The sequence below is a fragment of the Orbicella franksi genome, chromosome 11 (genome assembly GCF_964199315.1).
Source record: "Orbicella franksi chromosome 11, jaOrbFran1.1, whole genome shotgun sequence".
NCBI classification, from domain to species: Eukaryota; Metazoa; Cnidaria; class Anthozoa; order Scleractinia; family Merulinidae; genus Orbicella; species Orbicella franksi.
This window is the reverse complement of record NC_138155.1, coordinates 23,662,790-23,689,936: the sequence shown is the minus strand read 5'-3', so window position 1 is coordinate 23,689,936 and position 27,147 is coordinate 23,662,790. Positions and strand designations below refer to the sequence as shown.

At 39.9% G+C, this 27,147-nt stretch overlaps 1 protein-coding gene and 1 long non-coding RNA gene across 3 annotated transcripts; both read right to left on the bottom strand.

The window, feature by feature from the left end:
- Window positions 1-4,287: 4,287 nt before the first annotated feature.
- Window positions 4,288-18,683, bottom strand: LOC145502569 (uncharacterized). 2 transcript variants are annotated; one of them, XR_014051363.1, is made up of 6 exons: window positions 17,983-18,683; window positions 15,975-16,286; window positions 14,496-14,712; window positions 13,468-13,598; window positions 5,865-10,554; window positions 4,288-5,271 (listed from the first exon to the last, which is right to left on the bottom strand). XR_014051363.1 is itself a non-coding variant. In XM_081481896.1 (5 exons), exons 1-5 carry the CDS (start codon window positions 18,115-18,117, stop codon window positions 9,643-9,645), a joined length of 1,707 nt encoding a protein of 568 aa, XP_081338022.1. In that variant the 5' UTR covers window positions 18,118-18,683; the 3' UTR covers window positions 4,288-9,642. The 2 variants fall into 2 exon arrangements, 1 of the variants encoding a protein (XP_081338022.1); XM_081481896.1 differs by having other exon boundaries at window positions 4,288-10,554.
- Window positions 18,684-24,359: 5,676 nt separating this feature from the next.
- LOC145502704 (uncharacterized) lies at window positions 24,360-25,399 on the bottom strand. Its single transcript, XR_014051384.1, has 3 exons — window positions 25,333-25,399; window positions 25,071-25,188; window positions 24,360-24,435 (listed from the first exon to the last, which is right to left on the bottom strand). It is a non-coding gene; the product is annotated as an uncharacterized LOC145502704 (long non-coding RNA).
- Between the last annotated feature and the right edge of the window lie 1,748 nt (window positions 25,400-27,147).

Sequence of the window (27,147 nt, the reverse complement as noted above, 5' to 3'; positions counted from 1 at the left end):
CAAACACAGCTAGCACGTTTTTCTGTTAGAAGGGAGAGAGGATTGTAACGTGCCTTGTAGCTCAAATGATGTCTCCAAGTTAAAAAATAAAAAAAGTAGTTTTATTGACGTCATAAAGGTTACTGATGCGTATGGTCAACTTGCTACTCTTAGTGTTGAATTTTAATACGAATGTTAACATTTCATTGAACGGCTTACGAAGCTGGAGCAAATAATACGCATATTAGAAAATTCTGGTTTTCTTAAAGTAACATAAAGCTTTCTCAGATAAACCTTGCAAATGTATGATGACCTGTTGAACACTTTTAAATTTGCACTGCAATCAGACTTCAAGCTGTAACTCGCCTTCAGCATTGCAATCCTTTCTTCTGTTTCTCTATCTGTTTGTCTGATACCTAAGCTATCTCATGCTTACTTATCACTGACTGCAAGTTTCAGCACTTCATCCATATTCATTAACATCTATATCTTTGCCTCCGTCGCCTTCATACGTTTTAAACTGAGCTAAGCTGCATACTATTGAAAGAAGTTTGTCAATCCTATAGAGTAGGTACCAATTATGCCCGGCTCCAGCTAAAAATAAGCTCCTGCTTGGCGGAAAAATGTAGCCGCGTAAATAAGAGTAATCCAGCTATTGACAGGAGTAGATGCGTTCGACTGACGCAATGTTTATTAGCCTGGAAATAATGTTTGCATTGTAGTCACGCAATAGAAACACGCTGTAGCCAAACACAGGACGTTTGCCTGTTATGGAAGGGAGAGGGGAATGTAACGTGCATTATAGATTAAAATGTCCCTCAGTTGAAAAATATAAAAGTAGTTTTATTGACATCATAAAGGTTACTGACGCGTATGGTGAAATTGCTACTCTTAGCTATATAGCTCCCAGGGCAATTGCCACTCCTAATTCCTCAGAGCCTCCGTTGCTTCGTGAATTGTAATGACATTTTAAAATGAGTAGTACTGGGGATGGGAATGGCGGGTTTGCAAACACGACTCCACTGTAGTGGGTGTGCCTTCAACTTCGTTCCCAATATAACGAGCCTGGGATCCGGTTGCTTTCCACCCGAGGCTAAATCTACTCGTCAATTATCAATGCTAATGACCTGATAGGGTATAAAGATAATTGCCTGACAGATGAGACTGCTTCCAAGAAATAGAGGGAATATTTAGAGGGTGGTAAAGGGTATTTTCGTGATTCGTGAATGGCCTGATTTTTTTCCCATTAAATGTAAAATGGCTTGATTTTTTTTTTTTTTTTTTTTTCTCGTGAATCGTGATTTCATTAGAATCCGTGTACCGTGATTTTCCAAAATAACTCTCCGTGAAATGAGAAAGAAGTATTTAATTCGTCGTGAACCGTGATTCTGGTTGTGTCTTCGATTATTTACTATTATTAACTATTGTGTCTTCTATTAACTCGGGTGGGCGAGTTGTCTCACCTCGGCAGGCAGGGTAACCCTGGCAGGCTGGACAACGTTTTCTCATAAAAATACTTTGGTTCGCCTAACCGGGACAACACACGGCACGCCGAATGTCATGTAATGCCTAGATTTTATGTTTCAAAGTAGAAATTTATATTACATGTGAAAAAATTAGCTCGACGGATAAAATTAGTTCAACGGATGATCGAATGAAGAAAAGAAACTTAAAGAAACAGAGCTAACTACGCATTGCGTCGTAAACCTTCTCCAGTATTGGTACTATTTTACTCTGGATTAAGCGAGCAAGAATTTTAGTGCTAGTTTCGGACATGAATTTTGTAAGATGTCCACCGAGGACTCCAAGAACAGCTTCCACGAGACCGCCAGCAACAGGAATGGGGATCACAACTTGACCGACAACCATTGAAGACCCATTTGCTCTTCGCTCTCAAGTTTCTCGATACCTTTCCAGACGAAATACGATGAATTTAGAACCATGTCGACTACGAAACTGCCGGCAGATACCTACAGCTTCTTGTGGTGTAGGCCTCATGCAATGCCAGCTAATATAAACCCCGTGTTGCTTTCATATTGAAATAGGAGTTTTTCCCAGTTTCATTTTATTTAAATCACTAGCCAAATATAAGCTAGTTGACGGCCCCTGATTGGCTGCGGAAGTAAGCGAGCCATTCACTGAACTCTTGATCGGAGCAGCTGCGTTCGCATATAATATTTGCATTGTAGTCACGCAATAGAAACACTCTGTAGCCAAACACAGGGCGTTTTCCCGTTATAGAAGGGAGAGGGGATTGCAACATGCATTGTAGCTCAAAATGTCTTTCAGTTGAAAAATAAAAAGGAGTTTAATTGTCATCATAAAGCCTATTGATGCGTATGGTCAACTTACTACTCTTAGTGTTTCAACACTAAGAGTATTAAAATTAAAATTAAAATATTAAAAATATTAAAGGAATAGTAAAGGAATTAAGGGACATAAATTCGTTTAAGACGAACACCCGATGATTACTGTCACTTGTAATACTTAACTAAATGTGTTCCTTTATCGAGCGAAGCGAATTAGTCAAGCTTCATAGATAGAGACTTTGAGATTTCTCAGGTTTTTTCTTCAAACGCATGGTTTATGACAATATTCGTTAGTAAGTTAACTTAGCAGGAATTCTGAAATGATACATGAGACAAGATGGCCACCGAAGACTCCAATGAGGGTTCCGACGACACCAAACGCCAGCATTCCGGCGACACTTCCGCCCGAGCGAAAGAGCGCCCCCATTACTTTATCGGCTGCATCCTTGAAAAACGTCTCTTCGGATATAACCTCACTGCTCCACTTCTCCCAGGCATTGTAAATGTCCTTGCCTGCTACACCAATCTCAACAAAGACCGATACTAAAGCACCGCCATCAAGACCCAGCCGTGACAAAGAGCTTTTGAAAATTGTGCAGTGGCGCCTTCCTTTATACCAACGCCAAAAAGACGAACAAGGACGTCGTCGAGAAATTGAGCACCTGCCTTGGAGAGTATCTTGACGCCTTGTTGGATTCCCCGAAATCCTGTCTTAAGTATGGCACTGCCCGTTGCAAAGAGGGTTTTTCGCATGCGAGTCGCTTGTGGACTGATGTTTAAGCCACACAAACACCACAAGACGAACGACTCGCAGTTGTTCCTCATCGGGTCATAGGAATCCTCGTCTACCCTTTTCTTAGCCCTATTAATAACTTCCTCCTCGGAATATCGCCGCAACTCATCTGGCCAGACGACCCTTGCCATTTTCCATTCATCATCTTCCGTTGCTGGCAGTTGGTCCTGTGATGAGAGTGTCGTTCGGTAAGGTCATTTCTTGTATCTTTCCCAGCTTTCCAAGACTTTTCCCAGAGCCACAACCTACTGTTGAGACAAATCGCTCCCAGTTGGATTCCGTGTTATAATAATGGATGATCTTTGGCTCCCCTTTACTCCCAAATCCAATGCAGAGGAAATGGTGCTCGTATTCAAGCAAATCAAGAGCAGAAAGTGATTCCTTAAGCTCGTCTAGCACATTAAGATATTTAAGTACACCAAGATCTCGAGGAAATAAGTTGTCGAGCATGGAGCCTTTTGTTACCAAGTGGTCGCCCAATCTTATGTCGGCAAAGCGGCGGATTGGTTCTCTGGCTTGGAGTTGCCATTCAAGAAGATCCTTCTGCTTTTGATTATCAAGCTTCTCGATGCCTCTCCAGATCTCAGCTGATGAGCTTAGAACCATGTCGACTGTAAAACTGCCAGCGAATAACTAACTATAGCGTTTAGTCGTAAAGGTCTCAAGACGACTTGGCTGTAGCTGTTTAGCTCGCATTTGTATTAAGCAAGGCATGTAACAAGGGGTTTTTCCCACTTTCAATTACTTTAGGTGGATACGGTCACTCGGTAAAAATAAGCTCCTTTGCGGGGTCTGATTGGCTAGGAAACGAGCCACGTCTAAATAATTGAGGTATCATTTGAACTCTTGATCGGGCCTGCTCCGACAGACACAAACCTTACTTGGTTTTGTTGACAGCCTAATAACAGGCTGCCAGCAATGTTTTCGTTGTAATCATCCTGAGTCATGCTTGCAACAAACACCATACTCGAAAAATGTACCGCCGCAAAAAAAAAAAAAAAAACACCATTCAGTGTCTATTAAGTTAAACAACAGCATGGTACTCATTTGGAACACTAGAGTTCTAAATTGGTGCTTATTCGAAAAGGCGTACGCTCTTTCAAATGACGATTCAGTTCGCGCGCGATTTCGCTAAATCGTAACCTGCAGTACAGGCGGATTAGCGGGCTCTAGCGCGATAAACGAGCGCGAAGAGCGGATCTTTCTCGCCTCGCGCTTCGCGCGCGCTCATGTATCGCGCTAGGGTCCGCTAATCCGCCGGTACTGCAGGTTAGCTAAATCGTAAAGTTCGATATATTGCCTGATGTGAGGTAAATAGGTTTTGTCAGAATTCAATTCTGCTAAAGCAATTAAGTTATTCGCTCTTGATTTCTACGAGGTGATTGAAGGCGTCGAGCTATGAACAAGTTTTTCTGCCGGAGGATATGTGAATATGCCTGTGATTTGGTCGATCTATTTAAAACCTTGGTTGGGCCGTAGGTCATTTTATAGCCCGGGTCATTTAACCACATCGAGTGGCGGCTAATAACACATTTGCTAGTTATTTTCCAGAGCTTCCTCTCATCAGTTTTTGTCGAATAACATTTATTTCTGGTTTTATAGTACGCTGGACAAAACTGTTCTTGATCGACGTCTTACATCAGAAAATTAAAAGAAGAAAAAATGACGCAAATAATTTTGTGATTTTCTTAAAATTTATCAAATTCCACAAATGGAAAGTTAATTTCAAATTGATGATGCAGGGAGACTAGCATTACAGCGTTTCCAAATTTGGTAGCTGAATCACAAAGTATGTCGCAAACTCACGTGGTTTCTTAGTAAAGAGTCACATTGGAAGTGTTGTTCTGAAAAAAACATCAGTGCATGTCCCTGCATGTTTGTGGATTTTTGGTCAAGAATTTGACAAGCAAGCACGAGAAAGACTTTGCCACTTATTTGGCCTTAAATTATTTTTTTGGTTGTGGTTTTACTACTTACCAGTTTTTAGTACAGCATCGCGACTGACACTGACGCTGGATGATTTAGCAGGAGCCACAGTGGCACTCCTACATTCCCTAACCTCACAGCTGGTGATGTGACCGCGCTATGAAATAATTATTTTCAAAAGTTAAGTGAAATCCTCCTGACTTTATTGGTCTCAGCTGTTGATTGTTCCAGCTCTTGCATCACCACAAATTGTACTAGGTAAACCTGTATAAGACAACGCTTATTATCATGAGTTACAAGGTTTGGTCCTCCACACTGCGTCCACTCATCAGAATCGACCAAAATTGGGCATTGATAACCCTAATTACATGGCCTCTATGCAGTGCATCATGTTAATTGTATTCATCATAATATGCCAGGGGTGGCCATTGTCAGATCTTCAAAATGAAAGTCATAAGTAACAAGGAGCTAAAAGATCAGATTATTTTCTTGGTAAACAAACCTGAAAGTGCAATAATCCATAAGCCTGTGGTGCTCAGCGGCTTAGAGAATCAAAGATTCAGGTTGTGATCAGTGGCGGATCTAGGGGAGAGGCCCGGGGGCGGCCCCCGCCCCCCCCCCCTTTATTTTGGGTAAAAAAGAAGAAAAAATCACAGAAGGAAGAAAAGCCGGAAGGACAAGAAAAACAAAACCACCCCCCGCCCCCTAACCTTGACTCAAGGTCTGGATCCACCACTTGTGATATATGCTATCACCGAAAGCCAACACAGTTAGTTTTAATACTTAAGGCTCTTGGTTAATGACCCGATAAGTCCTCTAGGGCTAAATACATTTGACACTTCAATAAAAGTTCTCACCCTATCTTTTGGCCTTTAAAACGTTTTACCGTCTTCAGACAGTCATCTTCTTTTAACTGTACGGCTTGTCGCAATATCTGACTTTCATCTGTTTTGAAGATGGCAGCTCAGCCTGTAGCTCGCGCTTCGTACAAGTAGGTACAAGCCACAAAATGCTGCTGTGTGTGCAAAGCGTTGTTGACCAAGAACTTCAGACATTACCCTTTGAGCTTCTCGGAAAGTGGCCGGTCCTCTTTCTGGGATCATCTATCAGGAGTTTGCATTTTCTCACATTTTCCTGCATAACAGCTTGATAGGGTGAGAACTTTTATTGAAGTGTCAAATGTATTTAGCCCTAGAGGACTTATCGGGTCATTAACCAAGAGCCTTAAGTATTAAAACTAACTGTGTTGGCTTTCGGTGATAGCATATATCACAAGTGGTGGATCCAGACCTTGAGTCAAGGTTAGGGGGCGGGGGGTGGTTTTGTTTTTCTTGTCCTTCCGGCTTTTCTTCCTTCTGTGATTTTTTCTTCTTTTTTACCCAAAATAAAGGGGGGGGGGCGGGGGCCGCCCCCGGGCCTCTCCCCTAGATCCGCCACTGATCACAACCTGAATCTTTGATTCTCTAAGCCGCTGAGCATCACAGGCTTATGGATTATTGCACTTTCAGGTTTGTTTACCAAGAAAATAATCTGATCTTTTAGCTCCTTGTTACTTATGACTTTCATTTTGAAGATCTAAAAATGGCCACCCCTGGCATATTATGATGAATACAATTAACATGATGCACTACATAGAGGCCATGTAGTTAGGGTTATCAATGCCCAATTTTGGTCGATTCTGATGAGTGGACGCAGTGTGGAGGACCAAACCTTGTAACCCATGATAATAAGCGTTGTCTTATACAGGTTTACCTAGTACATTTTGTGGTGATGCAAGAACTGGAACAATCAACAGCTGAGACCAATAAAGTCAGGAGGATTTCACTTAACTTTTGAAAATAATTATTTCATAGCGCGGTCACATCACCAGCTGTGAGGTTAGGGAATGTAGGAGTGCCACTGTGGCTCCTGCTAAATCATCCAGCGTCAGTGTCAGTCGCGATGCTGTACTAAAAACTGGTAAGTAGTAAAACCACAACCGAAAAATAATCATTGGCTACTCTTACTTTTGAAAAGTTTGATGTGAAAAATCGAGAATGGAAAGAGGTCATACGTGAAAATGTGTCATAAGTGATGTTAGAAAAAATTATTAATTTTACTACATTATCGTTTTTGGTCTTGACTAAGGCATTTTTCCATGCAAGGCTGATTTGTAACTTTCTTTCAAACCTTTGTAGCTATATCCTTTATTATGTAAATGTTAATTAAGAAGTAGAAACATGATGAGCTATAGAAAAAACAAGTGGATGTTTGGAAGACTGAGGAATGCCGCGAGTGTGGGAACGTAAGCCCCAGGTGAGTGTTTTCCACTAATTTTTCAAGTTCACTTGTTTATTTTGATAATCAAAATTTAAATTCCCCTTGCTTGCACCATCATGAATTACAGCAACAACTCCAATTTAAGTTACCTGTTTCTATATGTTGAGTTACAGAAGGAAAGCTTTTAGTGCACCCGCCTACGTGTGCTTTCTTACAGGGTGTTTCCTTTTTTTAATTTGGAAAACACGTCGCATTACTTACCATACAGCACTCTACTTTCTCAATTTTCTACTTTCCCTAGAATATGCTACTTCCAAAAAATAACTAGATTACTTTCAGAGCAATACTTACATCATTTACATTACAATACTTGCTCTACTTTCAAAATTACGATACTAGCAATACTTACGCTACGTACAAAAAATAAAAATACAAAATTAACTCTACTTACAAGTACGCTATAATACTTACTTACAATAAGATACAATACTCTCTACTTTCTGTACGATTAGTAATATTTATATGCTATAAAAATGGATTATTTTGCTCTACATACACGTACAATAAGGCACTATTCTTATTCTACCTTGCACTGACAATACTCTGTCTACTTTACATACAAATTTGTTACAATATGCTGCTCTAAAATGCCCTACATTGTATGGTGTTCTTTTTTTGTATAAATAAGCCAACATTAGAGTGGTTTTCAGTTGAGTGTCGAAAGTAACCAGACAATTACTTTGGTTTTGGTTTTGGTTTTACTACAGTTTGAGATTAGCTGAGAAGTCTAATTGGTAAGTAATTGGTTTTGGTTTTGGTTTTACGACACCCAGTTGAAAACCGCTCTAAACACTTAATGACTGGTCCCGAGGGGAACAGTGAAGTTTGTTTCCTGAGGCGAAGTCGAGGGAAACAAAATTCACTGTTTCCCAAGTGGCCAGTCACTAAGTGATTTGCTATGTAGCAAAACAAAACAAGAGCAAATGTTAAAAAAACGCGCGGACACTCCAGCGACAACATCAGGCCACCTCCAAATGCACAATCTGATCACGTGCAACAGCGGTCAACATTTCGCGGGTAACAGTGAACTGTTTCCAGTTTGCCGTCATAGTTTTCGCAATGTTGCCCGCTCATGGCATTTGGCGGTAAACAGTTTCATTGTTAGATGTCATGTGACCATAAACAAGCCAATGAATGGGCGCGCTGTGGCGGGAAAAACGCCAGCTTATATAAAAATAAATATTTTATGGTAGGATCTTGACTGCTAGTATACTAATGCAATGTGATTGGCTAAGCTACTTGTATTTCATTGTTTATTGGAGTGCAGTGGCTGCAGGTCGTCTACATATAATTGCAATATTGGCGATGTTTTTTTGTTTCGCTAATGTTTTGTGGAGGATATTTTAGAAATATTACTGAATGATGAAATTCTCAAGAACATGCGAGAAAGGAAACTGACCATTATGTGATATTTCTCAATGAACTAATGAACATGCATGCACAACTGCAAGTCTCAAAAACCAATGCAATCCGCGTTATTTTTTCTAGAGCGTGAAGTTGAATGCTACGCTGAGAAAGAATGAACAAATTGTTATTTGATTTGAACGATTTGAAATTGTTATTTGTTACAATTCTTCTAAAACAATTATATTATTCGCTCTCGATATCTATGAGGTGATAGTTGCTGAGGTCCAAGACCTTATCACCTATCACCTTATAGAAATCTTGAGCTTATAATCTAATTGTTAATTAAAAGACAAACAATATATACTATACAGCTAGTACTACTCACAACGTATTTATTGTTTTTTTGGGAAAAATAATGCCACTTTGCGAAAAAGATAACAATAATACACGGTGTTTACTAATTGACAACAAACAGTTTCTATTTTCTTTGCAGTTGAATAAAAACTGATGATAAAAAAATTATAATGAAAAAATAATTACAGCCTATTCATAATATTTAAAGATTAATACATGTAACCATTCCATTGTTTGTTATAACCTAAAATATGATCCAGTTATATTTATTAATATACTGGTATGTATATACTGGTACTTTGACCAATTTTTATTTTCATCTTTGAAGTTTACTCAAGTACAGTTCGTGCTCTTAAAGACCTCCAAAAAAAATAGTTCAATTTTTTTTAAAGTCACAACTTGCCCAAACTAGTATTACTTTCCTAGGCTCAGAGATTGCTAATGAATAATTACTATTCCATAAAAAGCTCCTCTTTTATATCGCACTCCTCTCACTATAGTCACTACAGAACATGGAATTTAACGTATTTTAGCTACTAAACATCTTTCTCACAAAGTTTTTCTACATGCAAGATCTCCCTTATATTGCCTTGTTGCTTCACAAAGCACTAACCTTTAATTAGAGCAGTCTTCTACCCAGTTTTGCAATAACTGCCATAAGTCCTGCCGCTTCATTTCTTGGAAGGCACCCAGCAACACCTCGACAGTGGCCTCACTACCCTTTCGTTTGAGCCATGTATTTAAGAGTTCACAGGTAGGTTCTTTACTACTACTGAGGATGGAAATCTCCTGCGGAGGAAATTTAAGCTCATCAGCCAAAAGACGGTAGTCATTGTAGAGACAGCTTAGGGTATCCAGCTTTGTGCAAAGCACATGGAAAATTTTCCTTGGAATATGATCAATAGTTAGTTTTCGTTTGTCAGGTGTAGTATTTGGCAAACAGTCCTGGGAAACAGGCACGTCTTGGTCCGTTGCTGTTTCATGATCATGTGGCACTGAGGGCACAAGCAGTGGACTGCCTGGTTCCTGTACGCTTCGGCAGCCAGGGCTACTGCTTGCTCCATCAATGAATCCTGTGTTGTAATCTGATGCTGGGGGCATGAGCCCGGATTCAGACAGAAACATGGGTTTGGCATCACAGACAACATCGCTTGTGGACTGTTGCTTTTGTTTACAAGTTAAATCAGTTCTTTGCAAGTTGTTGTCTGCTTCAGAACTGTAAGCATAGCGAATCTGTCTATCACTATGGGATTTATGTAGACATCCATGTTCTGTCTCTGATGGCCATGTGTTTCTGTAAGGAGGAGAACTTCCTTCAAGCATAAAACCTGTGGGTTCCTCTATTGATAACACCACTGTTTTAGCTCTTTCTAGCTTGGTAATCATCTCATGGTGACTGAGACCTTGAACTGACTCTCCATTAATTGCTGTTATTTTGCATCCTGGGTTGAGGTATTGGCACATCGCAGCAGGTGTCTGACCAGCAAAAATGTGTGTGATAATTGCGCAGGGTTGTTCAAGCTGATCCTGTACAAAAATATTGGAGTTGACATAAATTATTGATAGATGGTTGGTAGTCTAATGTGCTGAGCTCTGGATCCAAAGGCCTGTTATGTACTTCAAGCCCAGTTGAGGGAAGAGTGGTGACATCATGACAATGATGATGATCGGAGCGTATTCAGTAGGAGGGGAGGGGAGACTCCCAAATAAAAAGGGCCGGGAAGCTCATTGGAATTTTAAAGAGGTTCCCCTAAGAGGTACCAAGATCCTGTTTTCTGAGTGTGGCTTGCAATTCTTTTCATCCATAAAGGGTTCCAATTCTAAAATAACACCTTATCTCCTGTCATATTTTTTCAGCTCAATACCCTGAAAGATACCGTAAAAGCTCCTGCTGTGGATCCCGCTGTCCTTTTAAAAGTGAGTTTTAGCAAACCAAGACGGCGACGGCATAGGGAACGTCACCAAATAAAAGGTTTAATGAGCAAAACAATGGTTCTGCACGTGCGTTATAATTCTTGGTACATTTCTTCGCCGTCCTCTGCAAAAGAACAATGTGAAATGACAAAGTCGTGCGTATTTTGGAGAACGTGTGCCGCAATGGCTAATTTTTCATGTCTTCCTTTGGAATTGAATGCTGTCATTGCATATTTACCCTGAGCAGCTTTTTAGACCAATAGACGAACTGAACAGATCTACACAGTTGCGACGTTCGAGGGTAAAATATAAACACTTTTTTTACGAGGCGTCGTCCGGTGGCGTCGCCGTCGTCATTGCTAAAACTCCAAAACTAACACCAAAGATCTAAGACCTAAGACACCCTCTTAATCTCCAGGTCTTAGGTCTTAATTTTTGGGATTTTAAAGAGGTCTTAGGTCTTAGTTTTTGAGATTCAGAGGGGTTCGGGTCTTAGTTTTTGAGATTCAGTGGGGGTCTTAGGTCTTAGTTTTTGAGCTTCAGGGGGGTTCTAAGGTCTTAGTTTTTGAGATTTGGAGGGGTTCTTCAGTCTTAGTTTTTGAGATTCGAAGGGGGTCTTAGGTCTTAGTTTTGAGATTTAAAAGGAGTCCTAGGTCTTAGTTTTTGAGTTTCGGAGAGGGTCTTAGGTCTTCAAGATCTTAAGTCCTTGGTCATAGTTCTTGTGACACCTGTATTTTAGAGATAACTTGTAGCCTACTTATGGCTTATGATTCCACAATACAGGCCAGTACTAGCTCTGAAATTTTGTGAGGGCCAAATGTATGTGAAATTTGAAGCACCTGAAACTGTCAAACTGTCAGTCTGTTGGAAGGTTATAAAGGAATGGTTTAGGTGGAGCAAGAGAATTGAGACCAGTAGAATTGTCCTCTGGTAATATGCATGGCTCTTCTATGATCAAATTTTGACCGCCAGAAGTTTTGGTTTTAAATGCATTGTTTACCATTTGCACATATCCGTGTAATAAGTTCCAGAGATATTTAAGTTTGAAAAATGTGTAACAAATGGAAATGAGAGGACTGATGACATCATGCACTCAACCCAATTTTACATCAAGTATATAAGTAGCACCATCTCAGGTAATTTGCAACAGAAACCATCGAAACTTGTACCTCCCTGCAAAAGGCACACTTCCTAACTTTTTGTACATAGCTGGAACATCCACTTAACAAAAGTGGAAATTTCTTAATGGCCTTCCATTGATGCCAAAGCAAAAAAAAAAAATGGTTAGCAATTAATCGACAAGAAACAAAACCATTTGCACACTATTATCCAAAGGCAATACAGTAATATATTCTAGACATATTTTCTGAAACACCAGCCCTAAGCCCGCATTTATAAACGGTTCCAACTTGTAAAAATTGTGCAAGGTGCTGTAGAGCAATAGATCTAAACTTAGGGAGATTTTTTTCATGATGTTGATTACCCTCAATGAAAAGGCACATTTTACCACTTTTGACACTTTTGTGGTTCAAACTATTCTTTTTTGCCTGCTGACTAGAGGAGGGTGATTCTCCAACCTGTTGCAAGCCATGGACTCTTTTCAAATGAGACCCTCCGATAGACAATTCCTGTAAAGAAAGTGATGCCAGCGACAAACAACAGAATTCTATAATATTCTTCACCTTTTTGCAGCATGGTTTGCACAGTTTCATTGGCAAACTTGCCAAACTTAAGCTTAATTTCTTACCCAGTTAAAAACTCAAGAACCTTTAAAATTTCCGGATCTTTGCTGATTTTCTCACTGAAAATATCAACCAGGGTTTCTAACAAAAACCTTTTTTTTTCAGCAAAAGAACCAAGAATTGAGCCATGAGGTAAACACTATTTTTTGGGAGACTTTTCTCCCAAATACTCCATGTTCTCCATTTTTAAACATGGCTGGTCACAGCTGTTTCATATTTTTGCGCCTGCGATCCATGCGAACATTTTGACTCCATTCAAGATTCCTTTGTTTTCAAACAGCCAATCAAACAAATGCGAATTGATTTGAAAATCCTATGTCCCCAGAGCCCTTTGTTTCTTGTGCCGAGGCCATGCTGGCTAAGAGAAGTGAAAAGCACTATGGGGACAAGAATTGAGAAGTCTTTAATATTGGAGAGGTCTGGAACCCAGTATGTTGCCATGGTAACAAAACTGTTGAGTTCATATTGGGGAGCACATTAATTAGAATATATATCTTACTGCCAAGAATCAACCATTTCAGATACAAAATTGGCTGAGATATCTTTTTTCATCATATTTGATCAAAATTTGGTTGAGTTTGCGATGCCATCACTTGACTAATAATTTTGCATATTTTTAAAACTTGAGTATATCTTTGTAACTGAGAAGAGATATTTGAAAATAGTAAACAGTATTTTTCTTCTTGTACAGACTACTTGTCTATGTTTTAAATTGGCTCAAATAGGAAAGATCTGAATATTGCCAGCTTAGTAGCACTTTAAGAAGATTTATTCATTTAAGTACCTTAACAAATTTAAACAAAAAACTTTGACCAGGATTCATCTTTGGATTGCTCTTAATTGCCCTCAACTCAACTTGAAGACTTCTCCATGCCACACATGGTGGTGAATCAATGGCATGTTCGGTGAGATATCCTAAAAAAACAGATAACAGAAAAACATACAACATTTTCATCGATTTGCATTACATTGCTTTATGGGTGGTGCGTAGTTTTATACTTTATGCCAGCAGTTTCCACCTAGGAAATAGCAATTCACACTCTGAGCTAAGAGGGGGGGTTGTTTTGCTTGCCCTTCCAACTTTTCTTCCTTATGTGATTTCTCCTTTTTTTACCCAGGAAGGGGGGCCTGGGCCCCCTGGGCCCCTCTCCTAGATCCGCCACTGATTCAATCCTGCTTCAAAAACAGTGACAGTCAGCTCTTCACGAAAAGAAACTGATATCCTGTCATTGCAGTGACGATAAACAGCATCATGTATAAGCACAGGTACAGGCCGTGCTTGATGCTGTAGTTAATATTATTTGCATGACATCAAAGACAGGACAAATCTTGTATGGAACTGACTACATTGCTGTTATACCGCCACAACACATATTTGTCATGCCTTAAACTATATGCCACTCAATGCATGATGGTGTGTACACACGGGTCAGTACAAAATGTGGACCCCTCTCTCTGGACCCTCTTTTGGACCCCCTCTGGACCCCCATCTGGACCTCCTATTTTTTCTTCAAGAAAATATGGGCTTCTGATTTAAATTATGCGATGACGAAGTCTACTTAATCAGTGAAGTGAAGGACAAAGTGAAGAATGAACAAAATATTCGCACAGTATTCTGTCTCGAGTAACAAATTTCGTGGAAAGAAGCATAAAAGAGCAAAGGTATGGCACACCATCATGTCTGCCATTGTCTCTTGACCTTGACCGCTGACCAGTTTTATTCGACCTTGAAAATAGGGTCCAGTTGGGGGGTCCAGATAGAGTGGTCGACCTTTTTTACTGAAAACACCCTTTATGTGGCAACATATATACCATTCTGCCTCCATTTCCTTCTTTCAAAGGTTAGTGTGATCTGCTCTTGTAGATGAAGCCGGTGAATAGTATGTTGGAGCTCTTCAGGTGTCTTGTTTTGAAGTATGTGCCCATTGATTTCAATAACTTTATCTCCTCGTTTTAGACCCTTCAGATCCTTCCTTTGTTGCAAAATCTTGTCAACTAGTGCAAACGTTTTGCTGTTGTCAGTTAAATCCTGAAGGATATAGAACACATAATTCTCTTCAGTACTGCAAAATAGTTTAATAACTATGTATCTCTTAGCATGCAGGAACCAGCTGAATTGTAGGCATTTGACATATCAAGGCATTTGATGTGTTCAAGTCCCAGTCAGGTACAGAAATGAAATGTTTTAGACTTTCCCGGTTGGATAGTAATCATTACAACAAAATGTTGCAATTTGTTGCAGAATTATGTATAAAATTTTTATAAAGTAAAGTAAAGTAAAACTTTATTTAAACAGAGTAGCCCATTCAGCTCAAAGGCTGGTATCCATAGGGGCCCTGTACAAATAACATTAGGTTAAAAATACAAATTTATATACACAGAAAACTTTATAACTATACTTTAACAACTAAAACTGCGTTAAGAATCTAATTACAATACTAAAATACTAAGAGAAACCACTAAGAACTATTGTGATACAACTATAATGCCATTTGTACGGCGGCAGAAAGTCTGTATGTCTTTGGCTTTTGTTATGTCGGTGGACAGCTCATCAAAAATTTTAGCTCCGCTAAAAAGAAACGTGTTTTTCCCAAAATTTGATTTCACCCAGCAATAACCTTAACTGCTCTGCTTTGTAGAATAGCTGCCCTTCAGACTGATCAGCTTATTTACACTTTTCAAAATTCATAACAACATAATCATTTAAATTTTTGAAAATTTAAGGTGGCTCTGAACCCTACCCACAGAATTTTTTTAAACTTTGCCAAAAATTTTGTCTTATATATCATGCTTATCAAATGTTGATTATGTCAAACAATTTCACCGTGCCATTTTTGAATTATAAGTGCCTAAAGCTGTAATTGAGGGTGTTTTTAGCAGGTCATGCTATTGCTATGGTAACCTATTGTGTTATGAAAATGATAACACGTTCACCAATGGTTGGGCAGTTTTTGATACCATGATTGTAGCACAAGATGACAAAAATTGATTATTAACGACCCATCAAAATCTAAGTGCTGGAAACTGTTTTGAGCCACCTTAAGGAAAGTAACTTTACACATCATGATTTGAATAACAAAGGCATACAATTTCTTGTCAATTCTACTAACATTAATTGATTCTTCATAGTCTACACATTTTATGTGGTATGTTCTCAAGTCAAGATCTTCACAAAACTTGGTTAAATTGAGTTCAGTCTTGAATGTTTCCCGTGGCTTTATTTTTCAGACATTTTTTTCAGTAAACTAGTCTGATCTATTCACTTATTGAATAGAGTAATATTTTAATTACCGTGTAAAAGATGTCAAGACTAAAAGGCAGGTTCTTGAGTCCTTCTTTAATGTCAAGCTTCACTGGTATTAGATCCCAGAGATTAAACTCTTGTTGTTTCGCTGGCTTTCTTACTCTAAGAATCAGCACATCATTGTGACATTTATTATGTTTCACTCTCTCAATAAAGGTTTTGTCTTTGTCAACAGTACTTGCTCCATTGATTGAAGTAATACAGTCACCACCTTCCAACACATCCAAAGCACTACAGTGACCAGTTGTTTGCAGGCCACTCACAATCCAGTAGTAGAATGATGGAACTCTGTCAGCATCCTAAAGAAATCAAAGTGGCTGTGACCCACTGAACTCAGAAAATAAATAGTAAAAGGGTGTTATAAGGCATTGCTCATTAAAGAACTATTTGTGATGTGAGGGCAGTCTAGCTTTTGAACAAGTCCATAAAGCCTTTTTCCATTCAGGTGTGTGTTGTGATATTTGCAAATGAAAAAGTTCAACATTAAGAAACTGTTTGTTACTCAGGCCAACTAGCACCCAATCTTTTCATCTGTAGGATCTAAACTAGTGCCCAGTCATCTTAGCAGAATTCCTTTTGATCACGTCACACACAAAAAGGGTATGTCCCCAGGGAGGGGGGTACTCCCTTATATGGGCTATATAGGTATGTGCGGCCCCAAAGGGTATGGTTTCTCAGCCGTTTTGGTCATAAATAGGGTATTGATTTTAGCCTATTTTGGCCATTTTGGTCATAAATAGGGTATGGTTTTTACACTCTAGCCTTGATATAGGTATGTTTTTAAGAAGAAGCCACTTTTTCATCATTATCAACTTAACCAAAGCCCTTCACAAATTATGTTTACGGTAATTTAACATTGGTCTGAACTAGGGAACTTATTATAACGCAGGTCTGAAACTGGGTTTCAATTTAATGGTTAGGTCATAAATAGGATATCGAATATTTGGTCAGGTCATAAATAGGGTAGGGAATATCGCAGATTTTGGTCATAAATAGGGTAAGGGTTTTGAGAAGCCGGCCGCACACCTCCACCCAACTTTTCTGGGAATACCCCCCCCAGGGGTATGTCTATGATGAAGACAACATTTTACCATCTATTCTTGGACCTAGAGAGGGTAATAACTCAAGAGCTTTATTTTGAGAGTCCAGGTTATGCAGTAAAATTATGCTTGGTGCATGGCACCCACGTGCAGAGATTGCGTGAGATACTTGGAATCGCTTGAATTCTTTACATTCAATTGCCTGACCTGATCACAGCATTGATCTATTAAGCAATTATGAGCTCGAGATTTCTGTCGCGTGATAGTTGACGATGGCGCAGCCCGAGTCAACTATCACACATAGAAATCGAGAGCGAATAATCTAATTGTTTTAGTTTAAATCTACTAGTCGTTCAAAACTTTATCTAAATAGCTTTCATAGACACCTCGAAAACGCAAAGAAGCGGCGGTCATTCTGTTAACAATCACACACTGCTACGCTACTCACTAACTATCACAGCATAGACAGTGAGTAGCGAAGCCAATCAGAGAGCGGCATTCGTGATAATATACTAAATCGAGTTATTTTTTATCGGTTAAACCCATAGCCGTGTTCGCGGGGCCATGATTCAGCGTAAAAGCATTTCCGTTCTGTGGCAGTAATAATAATGGCTTATAACAACACATCACAGTAAGCTCTTGTCACTGCGACGCTCGCTCAGCTAAACACTGCCAACGCTCGAGACGTTCGTGGGCCTTGACTAAGTTATTCATCTTTGTTTCAAGGTTTAAAATTTCCTTCGTGTCGTAGAGACCACTAATCTTCAAGTAATTGAATTTGGTTCCTGTACTTAAATTATCTTAATTCTAATTTGGCATAAAATCTGCAATCTTTGTACATAAGATTACATACTAGTGAAATTGTTCCATGCAGAAAAAATGCCTAGTGTGAGTTGCTGTAGCTTGCGCGAGTAGCCTACGTGTAAGCATGCAGCCTGTCATGTTTGAAACTTACCGCTACTACTGAAATATAGCAATCGAGCTTGAGCACCTTCTTGGTTATTTCTGGGCCAAACGTGGTTAGCTCAGGATAGCAGTAGGCATTGTGTACTATCGGAGACTTGTCTTCTTTTAAGACCACACTAGCCATAGCATGCGCTGCAGAGGTGTGAAAAAGGGCAAGCGCGTACGGCACATAAGTTGAGAATATCGGGGAATTCCCTGTTGAAGGGCCCACCAATCACAAGTTGTCTCGCGTTCCTTCTTTTCAAGAGACTACTGCCCCGGGGGTACCTGTGTCAAGTTTTTGCTAGGTACCTTTTAGATCCTCCACCAAAAATTTGTGGCCAATATAGACCCTATCTTTATAGACACTTTTGGGCAAATGTAATTTTCGCGATCTCAAGTTTATAGTCACTTCCTGTTTACCAAAATGAAGTGATACGTCATTGTTAAACTGAATATAGCATCGCGTTTATTGCAAATATGTCTGGAATGTTTATTGTGTTATATATGTGGGTTATTGACCAAGTGTGAGGTCAAGATGGCTGGATATTGGCCAAGTTCTTTTTTTGCGTGTTTATGGACCGAGATGGAGTTTCGGTGCATAAATTCGCCAAAAAAAGAACGAGGCCAATATCCAGCCATCTTGACTGAACAAGCTTGGTCAATAAAGGATTTATTATATGGCTTTCGGGGAAATTTTTCTTGCGGGCCACGGCGTGTAGTCCCGAGCGGGCAAGACCCGCTCGGGTAGCCAATCATAGTGCAGGATTTGATTCATCTTGCCCTCTTACAGAGCTAGCCATATGTAAATAAAACCAATTACAAGCGAGATCTTCAGACCGCGCGCAGAAACTATGCACAGAAAAGAGATTAACAACCCGTCGGTCACGGATCAAATTTGTTTGAGTAGGCGTTTGAATGCCCAAGGGACTCTGCTTCCCTTACGTCGCAAGGAAGACTGCGCTAAGATATTCTGGAGCCAACCCGCGCAGAGACCTGTAAACCATAGTTCCGCATAGTTTGAGAAGGTCAAAACACGGGCTGCTCTATTTTGTAGCTTTAGTAGCTTTTGTAACTTATTCCGTAATCCGTTATCCCACAGTTTTCCTAAACACTGTTGCAATAGTCAAAGTGTGGCTGTATCAGAGCTGGATGTATTAGATGTAAGGTCTCTAGAGGGAAAAGGTGCCTTATTCGTTGTATGACCTTTTACGGCCTTAATACCAGCAGAAGCGACTTCCTGTTTTTGTTCTATAGGAATTTAGATAATTTCTGGCCCATCTGAACAAAGTCTCTCACGCAAACGCTCTGGGTTCTTCAAGCAATCTTCCTCCCCCACGAACGTCTGCTGAAAACCAGGAGCACATTCCTTTCGGTTTGCGTGCGTCGCGTCCCGATCAAGGCTGCAGACTTTGGGCCTAAAGATCAGCTGGAGATCACGTGAAAATTACTTTACAGCCATCACTGGGGCCATGCTCACAAAACGGCTGGAAATCGAGCCTACGTTGGCGCCGGCTCATTATATAGTAAAAAGATAATAATAAATAATAAGGAGTCTGGTAAAGAGGTGCCAAGAAAGTCGTCTCGCGGCTTCGCCGCTCGATTTCGCGCTCGCAGCAACGCCGCGCGCGCTTGTGCTCCAACGTGAGCCTGCTCGCAGGCTAACCGAAGACGGAAAACAGTCATAAGTTGACTTAAAAAGCTCCATCACTCTCAGTTTTCATCAAAATATAATGCATGTTTGACAGACGGCAAACGAATATTTCTCATGACGGCCCGTCAAAAATACAGTGGAACCCCGTTAATACGGACACCAAGGGGACATGCCAAAATGTCCTTATTAACGGGGTGTCCGTATTAACCGGGGTCCTCGGAAAAAAGTCACGGACACGTGTTTTATCGATACAAACATTAAGGCCGACACTTGTACGGCAACAAAACGTTTTAATTGTACTGTAAATTACAAATCATTAACTGTATCACTCTCGGACTAAAATAAATTTTGTGATGTACAGACTGTTCTTGAAATCAGTTGAAAAAACGTAGTCGCCGTGCTAAAGGAAAGTCGAGTTATCGGCCACATTCCATATCACCTCGCGAACACCAAAAACCGCACTGGTATAGTCACCCATTTTATTTCAAAGCCTACTAATCGAGGATCAGTTGAAGTATGTGGAAACGCATTTAATCGGGGTGGAGGTCTTGGTATGGAAATACCGTGTCTTTATATTTTTGATGGTCCTAGGAAGCACGTGGATTTACTTGAACAACTAATAGACGTTGGCAACAACCCAGCAATACGAACGGAGGCCGATGCTGATAGTGGCAAGCATAAGACGTCAAAGAGGAAGCAGGCTACAAGCGAGGACTGTAGCAAAACACCAAGAAAGTGAAACTTTTGTGTAAGCGTATCAGGCAGAAAGCTTTATAAAAGGACTGCAGACTGGGTAATGCACCGGAAGAAAGAACTGGTCAAATGCGTCATGCTATTTTGACACTGTTTCATTTGGTTATAAAACTGTATTAACCCGCCGAAATCTGTCATAATTTGACCAGGGTACAAAATCTCTAATTAGCACATAATCATGACAATGACAATAGACAATGCACAGATACAAACAGTGTCCGTAAAGCGGGGTTGACGATGTATAAGAGTTTGTCGCTGGGGATACAGAGAAGTGTCCGTTGTCCGTATTAACGGGTGTCCGTAATAAACGGGTTAATTTTAGAAAAAACATATGAGCTTTTCGTCGGGGAAAACGAAACTGTCCGTAATATCGGGGTGTCCGTATTAAGCGGGTGTCCGTAGAGCGGGGTTCCACTGTACTGGAAAACAATGAAGCCAAAATCGCTTTACTTCGAATTCACTAGCAACACGACCTAGACCTCTAAAGCAGCACAGAAAAAAAGTTACACAAACGAAGCCAGGGAAGGTGTTTTTAGAGTGTTTTTTTTTCCGCAATGAAAAATTTGAAGCTACATGAAAATTTGAAATTCGAACCGAGTAAGGTATTTTTGCGTCACTTTGACACAACAGTACCCTGGTCGCCAGAGGTTTTACTTGCGCGGTTCCCAATGTCCTTCATGTAAAAAAAAAAACGCTCCGGTACCCAGGGTTGACAATATACTCTAACTATTAAATGTCTACAAATTTGAACGCGAACTAAATTCTGTTATCTTTTTGTTGAAGAAAATACAACTGTAAAACTGAATGTTAGCATTTCCGTTTAGATTTATTTCTAGGTGGATAGCCATCCAAAGTTGATGGCATTAGTACATCGACCAAAGCATCCCGCGTGAAAGCCTGTAGGCTTCTCGTTGAGTTCTTAGATGGGCTTGATTTCCGCCTCATTCTCGAGTGCGGTCTACGTTCCTCCCCGAAAACCGAGGATGGAGCGTAGGCCTCTTCCCCAAAACCGACGGCTAGTGATCGAGCCTTCTTGTTGGAGAGGAGTGAAGATAAGTTCTCGTTGCCGTTTTGGTAACAAACCTCCAGCGGAATCTTTATTGTAAAACACTAACTGTAGCATTACATCAAGAAGCGGCTACTGACTCGCTACTATACCAACCCACTTTCGAAAATTGCTGCCAATCAGAATACAGGACTGCCGTTGCATATTCTACCGTATTACATCCAACCTTCCATCATGCGCAGCGCGTATGTCGCATTGATTATTTTTTCCACTATATTTTCCAACAAATTATTACAAACTAAGCAATCAGCAACAAATCATTCATGGTCTGTGCGCGTTTCCCCCCCGTTTAACACCGGCTTCATGTCCTCCAGCGTTTGGCACCGGCCATTACATGTTTTTCCGCGCTTGGACCCCCGCGCTTGGCATTGGTTGCATGGTTTCTCGCGTTTTGCATGGGTTTTATTCATTTGCCTCGACTCTGATTGGTTAGCAGTGTATTTACATTTACTGTGATTGGTTGGGCAGTTTTTAGTTAAGGTACGGTTTTAGCCGTGACAAAACTCTCTCTGGCCTTGGACATACTTTGTCTTATTCTAGTCGGACATATGAGAGGCCAAAGCAAAGGCGAAGGCCCAAATGTCTCTCAGAGGTTTCTACAGAGCTTCACTGTTACTCCAGCTGTTGGGTAATCCTGGTTTGACCGTCACCTCCCATCGTGTGAACACCTTGCTGAAGGCGGAAGCGTGCTTAGTAGGTCGAGAATACTCTGTTACCTCGTTCACACTGTTACAAAGAGATTTCCTAAACTCGCTTCCCGTCGCCATAACCTCATCAATCTTGTACATCCGGGACTTTTTGTGACGAATCACGGCGACGTCCTTCCACACCTCGGGCTTAACCATGAAAGGACATCGGGAAGACTTCGGGTGACTTTGAGGCTGCAACGTATCACGGTATTGCTCGTAACTTGTTCCCCGTATGTCATCCGGGCGCAAGGCATGGCGGGTCTGTAACACAAAGCGTACATCAGTCTCGATTCCGTCCAAATCAGTGACGTCATGATCCTCGGGATTTTCGCGTGTATTTTCGTTGTGATAACCAATACATGTAAGTAGAATCGCTATCTTGTAACTGACAGAATGAATAGAGATCGAGATCGATTGAATGTAGAATGTGTGGATCGTAAATAAACGGAAGAAAACGGAACGATACAGTCCGATTGATTGCTGAACCAGAGGAACGCAGAGATTCTCTTAACTTTGTGGAGAAGTTGCTTTTGTACTGAAATAGGGGGTTTTCCCGGTTTCAGTTTATTTACATCGATTAAGTCACTAGCCAAAAATAAGCTCACCGACGGGCCCTGATTGGCTGGCAAACGTCGTCACATAAGGTTAAGCGAGCCATGGATTGAACTCTTGACCGGAGCAGCTGGGTCGACTGAGGCAATGTTTATCATAGTCACCCAAAAGAAACATTATGTAGGCAAACACAGCTAGCACGTTTTTCTGTGAGAAGGGAGAGAGGATTGTAGCTTGCTTTGTAGCTCAAATGATGTCTCTCAGTTAAAAAATAAAAAAAGTAGTTTTATTGACGTCATAAAGGTTACTGATGCGTATGGTCAACTTGCTACTCTTAATGTTAAATTTTAATACAATAAAATGTTAACATTTCAATGAACGGCTTACGAAGCTGGAGCAAATAATACGCATATTAGACAATACCGGTTTTCTTAAAGTAACATAAAACTTTCTCGGGTAAACCTTGCAAATGTATGATGACCTGTTGAACACTTTTAATTTGGCACTGATATCAGACTTCAAGCTGTAACTCGCCTTCAGCATTGCAATCCTTTCTTCTGTTTCTCTGTCTAGCTAGCTCATGCTTACTTATCACTGACTGAAAGTTTCAGCACTTCATCCTTATTCATTAACATCTATATCTTTGCCTCCGTCGCCTTCATACGTTTTAAACTGAGCTAAACTGTACACTATTGAATGAAGTTTGTCAATCCCATATAGTAGGCACCAATTACGCCCGGCTCCAGGTAAAAAAGAAAATTCCTGCTTGGCTGAAAAATGTAGTCGCGTGAATAAGAATAATCCACCCATTAATTGAACCCTTGACAGGAGCAGATGCGTTCGACTGACGCAATGTTTATTAGCCTGGAAATAATGTTTGCGTTGTAGTCACTACATTGTAGGCGCGCAATAGAAACACTCTGTAGCCAAACACAGGACGTTTGCCTGTTATAGAAGGGAGAGGGGAATATAACGTGCATTGCAGATTAAAATGTCTCTCAGTTGAAAAATATAAAAGTAGTTTTATTGACATCATAAAGGTTTCTGATGCGTATGGTCAACTTGCTACTCTTAGTGTTTAATTTCAATATCTAGAACGGGTCACGAAGTTGAAGAAAATAATACGAATTAGACAATACTGGTTTTTTTAAAGGGGCTCAGTCACGGTATTTCGAGTTATTTTGGCCAAAATTACCTCTAAATTGTAGGAAACCTGAAAATAACAGTTTAATAAGATAGAAAAACACCAAAGAGATAATGATCAACCATAAAGGAACAAGGATGGAGAAGATTAACACGGATTACAAACGACGAATTTGAAAAATTGAGGCTAAACTTTTCAATATGCGCAAACCGTTACTGAATATAAAACTTTCTCAGTTAAATCTTGTAAATGTACGATGGACTGAGGAACACTTTCAAGTAAATTTGGACTGAAATCAGCCCAGTTTAGGGAGCAACAATAACTGTATGTATGTATTCATCCCAAAAAGCCAACATTCTTGTTTTCACTGATTTCTAATATCACTGATAGTGTAGAGATAAACGAAACATATTTGAATGACACAGCCTTTATTTATCATCTTCTTACATTATGCATGTAAGTCCTGCCTTTAAAATACCCGAATTTAATCTAATTACTTTAGCGTTTAATTATTGTCAGTTTAGTGTCCGCCAACCATAATCTCGCTTCTAAATTCAGGCCGTCATTTTATCTAGAGAAGCAGACATTATTGCCTTCACAGATACCTGAAAAATACGAAAATTTAAAGTTGTAATTAGCGCGGGGGTAGAAATTAAACTTGATGCAATGTTGGCTGCCATTTAATTTGAGCGCATGAAATTCAATGCAGTGTCACACTTTTTTGCAAAATTAGTCGCCCAGAGCAACGAATTTTTTTTTCCGGAAACAACTGCTGGAGACGTTTTCGATTCTATTATTACCCCTGCTTGTACATGTATAGCTAACCGAGCCTCTGTCTTCTGAAAACCGAGTCTAGAAAACTGATGTTTTTGTTCAAACTGTCGTTTCTCTCCACAAGGGTATTATGTTGTGTGGTGTGAGGCCGTATAACTTAATTGGATATGTGTGTGCTGTTGAACGGCCATAAAGATAGTGTTGGGAATTGTACAGTTTATCAATGTTTCTGCATTCCTAATGGTCCTTAAAATCGTATTGCAACTAGAATGGAACTCGCATAATAATATTTGTGGTTATATTTTTAAAAAGAGTGAAAGAACAGGGACATTAGTAGAGGGAGAGGGCGGGCGAAAATGTTTTGAACATGAGTCGACTGACCGTAGTTCTTTCTCCTGCCCAAAGAAAGAAAAAAAACCGTGATGATACAAAACTGCTATTAGTTAGGTTTTCGATAGTTTCTTACTAGGTACAGCAACATCTGTCTTCAGGCCGGTTACAAGAAAAACCAGGACATTCCACCATGCCTGATGGACAAGGTTTATTTTTGTTGATGCAATCCGCATTTGGCCCAAGACAAACCCCTGAAAATAGGAAAACATTCGCTTAACACAAGAATCACACCCCTGCAACTATTTGATCTTCATTGTCATGTCCAAACCACAGTTATTGAACACGAAATTCTCAAAACATAAGGTGGTCATAAATGCACGTGAAGAAACGCTCACCACGTTTGGCAAAAACATGTTTTCCACTCTTCTGTTGGGATTCTGGGCGAGCACCTTGCGTGGTAATGGTTGCCAGAATTATAATCAACAGGCAGAGATGAGGCTTGTTGTACATTGTCGGACAAACGTTTTCTGTCTATACTACAACAGAAAAAAACAATCTGTCTGTATGCTTATGGAATCATTAGAAGCAAGAGATTATCAAGGTAAGCCAGTGAGCTTGTCTTGTATTGTTGTCATTAGTTAACAAATGGACAATAAAATTCTCAAATATATCCTGTCCTACCAAGTTTAGTTCATGCCAGTTGCATCTGGAAAAGCAATTAAATCGAAAAGAGGATTTAATCGTGAGTTTGTATTTTAAAGTCAGTGGCCGACACTGAAATTAGAACTCCGCAATTTTCTTTTGCAATTAGAATGTGGACCTTGTTTTGTGATAGTTCAATCAGGTTTTGAGACGATCGGCTACTAGATTGGTTAGTTTTAAAATACTTGTCGCAAAACCCATGGGTTTCCCACTATATAAACCAGCGACCGCACATTTTAACATCAAGACTAGTCGCTTACCAGGCCACGGTTATTTAAAATGTAGATAACTCTTTCAATTCAACTAGATAACTTCACTATCTAGTGGATAGCGTGGTTTGTTTTGTTACTTCATATCCAGTTGAAAGTGATTGATTCAGTGGATATCATTAGCCAGCCTTTGAACAACCTGCGGCATAGCTTTTTAGCCTTAAAGGAGCTCAGCACGGTACCTTGAGTTATATCGGCCACATGCAAAAATACCTTTAAATTGAAGGAAACCTTAAAATAAGTTTACTAAGAAAAAAAAAAAAAAAAAAAAAAAAAAAAAACACCGGAGATATAGAAGGATGGAGAAGATTGACTTGGATTACAAACGACGAACTTATTTATGCTAAACTTTTCAAGATGCGCAAACCGCGACGTGGCTTCTTTTTCAACCCCAGTCTTATGGTAACATCCTTTCTCCAGCTGAGTAAATATCATTAGACAATGTCACATTACGGTAAATCAGTGATCATTAAAAGTATGCTTTAATCAAACTGTTGACGTTTGCGAATCAGAATCTTTAACGAGTCTCTTTCCAAGGGCTTAAAACAGTCAGTCAAAACAAAGGAAAATACGAAGAGTGTTTTTAAGCTTGAAGGACAAATCAAACGGGGTTTTACCTAGTTACTAACGAGAGTGTGGCTGCAGGGAGGGCTCCTGTATTAAAACTTTATAGTACAACTTGCAATTCATAAAATATCATTAGCCTTTTAAGCTTTGATTTGAAAATGTGTTTTCTTTAGTGTTATATCGCCAACAGTATCGCAAAGACTAATGAATCGAGTAAAGTAAGTCTAAAATTCATTTTCTAATGTAGGACCTTTCTGTAGTATCACTCATTACTTGGCCTGTTACTGGGTGAAAATGTCTGCCGAAAGATTGTGGTGTTAAATTATTCCATGCCTTTTTCAAGCTTAGACAACATGTTGAGTGAATTTTTAGCCTCAATGGCGAAAAGAATTCTCTGTAATGAAACATTTGAAATAAAACTTTTGCCTTGATTTGTTGAATCAATGCTTGATATTAACTCAGTCCTACCTTTTCGTTGGAACTTGTGATTGATCACAGTACGATGACAAATGACTACTTTCTTCAAGTACTGAGTGAAAACCCCGACAGCTGCTCTGTGATTTCAACCCCTTCGGCCCCCTGTAATTTATTCCATTACCTAAAGTAGTCTTGGTTTGTGATATGAATAACAAAGGCATTCCTCTATGTTAGCATCGTCACGTTGACTACAAA